This window comes from Macrobrachium rosenbergii, chromosome 51, assembly GCF_040412425.1.
Source record: "Macrobrachium rosenbergii isolate ZJJX-2024 chromosome 51, ASM4041242v1, whole genome shotgun sequence".
In the NCBI taxonomy this organism is placed as follows: Eukaryota; Metazoa; Arthropoda; class Malacostraca; order Decapoda; family Palaemonidae; genus Macrobrachium; species Macrobrachium rosenbergii.
In genome coordinates, this window is record NC_089791.1 from 35,867,215 (window position 1) to 35,872,027 (window position 4,813).

The 4,813-nt window shown below is 36.2% G+C and overlaps 1 protein-coding gene across 1 annotated transcript; it reads right to left on the minus strand.

The window, feature by feature from the left end:
* Positions 1-1,647: 1,647 nt before the first annotated feature.
* Positions 1,648-2,472, minus strand: LOC136833026 (seminal vesicle major clotting proteins-like). The gene is made up of 2 exons (XM_067094674.1): positions 2,298-2,472; positions 1,648-2,078 (listed from the first exon to the last, which is right to left on the minus strand). Exons 1-2 carry the CDS (start codon positions 2,470-2,472, stop codon positions 1,648-1,650), a joined length of 606 nt encoding a protein of 201 aa, XP_066950775.1.
* Between the last annotated feature and the right edge of the window lie 2,341 nt (positions 2,473-4,813).

The following is a 4,813-nucleotide window of genomic DNA, read 5'->3' on the forward strand; positions in this document are numbered from 1 at the left end:
CTAATGGAATTTTCACAAGTCAGGCGTTTTCGAATCCGGAATGATTTAAGACGATGAATTGTTGTCATTTTTATGGCAGAAGTTTTATCTTTCCGGAAAACTTTGTGAATGCGAACATAGACAGCGCAGACAGGTTTGGTAGTAAAGTTCAGCTTCAAAGTAATGACAGTCTGCAGCAGGATAGATTAATTATAACAGTTTTTCTCTGGAAGTGGAAGCAACTTCATCGCGCTGAGTATCTAAATCAAGAGTTATTTCCCAGGAACAAGATGAATCAGTCACAAACGGTATCATATGTTGAGCTTGCATTGTTGCTTTAAATTTGCGGCCTACAATTAGTCATTTCTGTAAAATAACTTTTGTAAAAATTCTAAAACCCACAGTTATTGTCACTGGACGCCATATACCTTTTTTGTATATATTTCGGTTATTATCTCCTATTTTGTTTAATTACTTTCCCAGTAATTTGTTTCCGTTCGAAATATCGTCAAAATATTCATGTGTTATTCTAAAACAATATTATTCATTTTTCCGCGGCATCGGTGCTCAATATTTGTTTATAAAGATTTGACTTCGAAAAATAAAATATTTTTTTATTTTCGCCAAATTTGTCGCAGCCAGCGAGGGCAATATATCATCCATTTTTTTCGAACGTAAGTTTAATTTCTGTGACCTATATTTGAGGGCGCTTTTGCCGGAAACCATATCACGCAAACATTTTGAGAGTGAACTTATTTTTTTCATCTGAATATCCATTTTGACAGGGAAGCAGAATTTATTGGGCATCTAGCCAATAACACCTTTCCCGCAGCATCAGGATTTGCTTTTTCGGAAAATACCTTTTGTCTTTTGTAGGGATGTTTGTGAAATATTTCTTCTTCTTGCAAAGAGTCGGAATTTCCATAGACTGCACCGGGTAATATTTCTCACGGAAATATTGCCATTAAAAGGTTGAGGGTGATATAATGACATAAAACCTTACTTTTAGCACTTATGGATTAAATATAAGAAAAAACAAAGGAAATGTACCTGGGCAAACATTTTTCTTCCAACCGTATGATCCAGTTACCACTGCACATGAAAGAACGGTGGTCTTTTATCATTTTGCCTGCGTCTGTCATTATTGTAATTTTATTCATTATATAATAATAATTATGATCTCAGAAGCAATCCACCTTTCTTCATCTCCAAGTCCTTCTGGATTGCCAGAGCGGTGATTTAATGCTGATATAAATCCTTCCATTGGAACGATTTATGAAGATGGCGATTCTTCCAGTTAAACGAAATTCATGGACCCCATTCTTTTATCAGACAAACATTCAGTGTCACGAGCACTCTCCGTTTTCCCCCTGAATGGCCCTGAAGAGGGGTCTGATTCCCCCTCGCGTTTTAATATACTAGGATCACTCTTTGCAATTTACTTCTTTTCTTTTTTGCGCTTGTACTTTTCCTCGTTAATGAATTACGTGTCTTGGAGTTTTAAAAAAGGGGAGGTCGGATGGTGGTTTTATGCCAAAGAGTCAATTTGTTTTAAATTGCCACGTAATGAGGATTGGCGATGTACTTCACTATGAAAAGGAAGGAGGAGTATAGTAGAGGAATAAAGGAAAAAAAGGTCTTAATTTGTCCCAACAGTTTCGCCCTCCGTCAGGCATCCTCCGGAAGAGGCCTGATGGAGGACGTAGTAAGAACTTCCTTCCTCCGTTGCTCCTCCGTTTTCCCTTGTAGAGTATCCTCCGTTTTCTCTTGTAGAGTATCCTCCGTTTTCTCTTGTAGAGTATCCGTTTTCTCTTGTAGAGTAGCTTCCATTTTCCCTTGTAGAGTGTCTTTCGTTTTCTCTTGTAGAGTATCTTCCGTTTTCTCTTGTTGAGTATCTTCCGTTTTCCCTTGTAGAGTATCCTCCGTTTTAACTTGTAGAGTATCCTCCGTTTTCTCTTGTAGAGTAGCTTCCGTTTTCTCTTGTAGAGTATCTTCCGTTTTCCCTTGTAGAGTATCCTCCGTTTTAACTTGTAGAGTATCCTCCGTTTTCTCTTGTAGAGTATCTTCCGTTTTCTCTTGTAGAGTATCTTCCGTTTTCCCTTGTAGAGTATCCTCCGTTTTAACTTATAGAGTATCCTCTGTTTTCTCTTGTAGAGTAGCTTCCATTTTCTCTTGTAGAGAGTATCTCTCTGTTTTCCCTTGTAGAGTATCCTCCTGTTTTAACTTGTAGAGTATCCTCCGTTTTCTTGTAGAGTATCTTCCGTTTTCTCTTGTAGAGTATCTTCCGTTTTCCCTTGTAGAGTATCCTCCGTTTTAACTTGTAGAGTATCCTCCGTTTTCTTGTAGAGAAGCCTGGTTTTCTCTGTAGAGTAGCCTGGTTTTCCTTGTAGAGTATCTTCCGTTTTCTCTTGTAGAGTAGCTTCCGTTTTCCCTTGTAGAGTATCCTCCGTTTTCCCTTGTAGAGTATCCTCCGTTTTCCCTTTTAGAGACCATCGATCAATTTTATCGTCGTGTTTAAGAATACAACAGAATATGACGATTTCTGAGAGAGAGAGCGAGAGAGAGAATATTTCATGAAGACTATGTAAGACAATCACCTTCATTAAAGGTGCACATTACACGCAGTGTCGCTACGTGGAAATGAATTATGAAGCGAAGTTTGTACGAAGACCCCTAAGGAATAGTATCCCAGCAAACGACGGCCTTCGTGTGGTTGATGTAAATATATTCATCACTTTCCTACCGCGCCGATGTTGCCGGAGCTTGGCCATACGTCAGGATGACCGCAAATCTCGAAAGGAATCTGAAGATCGTCTGTGCGAAATGAATAATGCACCGCCGTTCATCTGAGTGTGGTGTCTGATATTTCCCTTTCTTGTTTCCGGTCTGCCATTGCAGTTGGTGCCTAAAAATGTTCTCGGATGTGCTGGGATGTTTTATACCATGCAACATGCTGGCGTTTCATTCTTTTTCAAATTGAAAATTACATCCGGTAAATAATAATAATAATAATAATAATGATAATAATAATCGAGAAGAAGAAGAAACCAAATTGCGATTAGTGGGCAAGACATTTAAAATTAAATAATAATAATAATAATAATAATAATAAATAATAATAATAATAATAATAATCGAGAAGAAGAAGAAGAAGAAGAAGAAGAAGAAGAAGAAGAAGAAGCAACCAAATTGCGACTAGGTGACAGGATTACGTGATTCGGTCTAATGAACCGAATAATCCAGTTATCCGGATTCTCATTAGAACTTCGATCGGGAGGATTAAATACCGTCTATTAACAGTCCTCTCTTCAGATGCATTCGGGGAATGAGGTTCCGCCGGGTCACGTCAAATTAAATTTCGGAGCTACCCTTAATTCGAATGGAAAATGTTAACTTTTGAGGAATATTCTCCCAAGGCCTGGAATGTATATATTATGTTGCCTATTTAATAAATGAATTACATGCTCCCATTTAATGAAATATAAAAGCGTAAAATAATCAGCTTTCGATATATAAGTACTCTTTTTTGTACATGTTAGGTATGATTAAGGTATACTCTTTTTTGTACATGGTATATGATTAAGGTATACTCTTTTTGTACATGATAGATATGAATAAGGTATACTCTTTTGGCACATGATAGATATGATTAAGGTATACTCTTTTTGTACATGACAGACATGATTAAGATATACTCTTTTGTACATGGTAGCTATGATTAAGATATACTCTTTTTTGTACATGATAGATATGATGAAGGCATTTGTGAATATGTATTATTTCTCAGTTCAAAACTTTGCAAGTTGAGGCAACAGCATCTTTCGACCGATAGAGACACCTTTTAACGAATGTCTGAAGGAAAAGTCTTTCAGAAATTAAGGAAATTTAAAAATAAACTAGCGAAGATTAATCTCGGCTTAAACGAAATAGAGTGGCAAAGACTGATAACTTCTTTTCACTCGTATCAAAAGCAGAAATTAAAAGGCCGGGGCACAAAAAGCGAAGGATTCAGTATTTTCATACATCGAATATTTTCATCAAAACTTGGAGAGCAAATCCTCTTTTGAGCAGGATTGCCAGCGACTGCGAGTTTTGTTTCTTCTCTTTTTATCGTTTCATTTCTTCTTTTTTTTATCGAGTTTCATTTCTTCTTTTTTATCGAGTTTCTTCTTTTTTTATCGAGTTTCGTTTCTTCTTTTTTTATCGAGTTTCATTTCTTCTTTTTTAATCGAGTTTCATTTCTTCTTTTTTTAATCGAGTTTCATTTCTTCTTTTTTTATCGAGTTTCATTTCTTCTTTTTTTTATCGAGTTTCATTTCTTCTTTTTTATCGAGTTTCATTTCTTCGTTTTTTTATTTTGACTACGATGATGAGTCGATTATTTTTTCAGTTGGTTTCACTTCCAAAGACATAAACGGCTTTCACGTCATTAGTTTCTCATTTTTTATGAACTTGTTGACGCAGTTGCTGCTCTTTTTGGGTCTGTGTGATGAGGAATCTTCGGATTTTCGCTGTTTTTTTCATGTTTTCCGTTCCTTCGTTTAAGCGAATTTCGGATATAAAAGAGAAAATAAAAGGCCATCTAAATGCAACACCTTAATATTATTCAAATCAATAATACAAACGTCATTGTGCTTCATCAGTTATGATAAGCTGTCAATATTGCATCCTGACTTTTAAGGGAGAAATGCTGAAGATTTCTGTCTCGCGCTAAATTGAAAATGCATGTATATGGGAAAAGAAAAGATAGCAAAATACACCAAAGGTAAGAGAGGTAAAGATTACTTACAATATTGACGTGACAGGATAAAACCGCCTACATGAGTTTATCACT

What these genes read in the sequence shown, in the direction of transcription:
- LOC136833026 (XM_067094674.1), bottom strand. Translation starts at nt 2,472, where the DNA reads ATGGTCTCTAAAAGGGAAAACGGAGGATACTCTACAAGGGAAAACGGA. An exon ending in AAACGGAGGATACTCTACAA is followed by an intron (nt 2,079 to 2,297) that starts GTTAAAACGGAG and finishes ATACTCTACAAG; the next exon opens with GGAAAACGGAAGATACTCTA.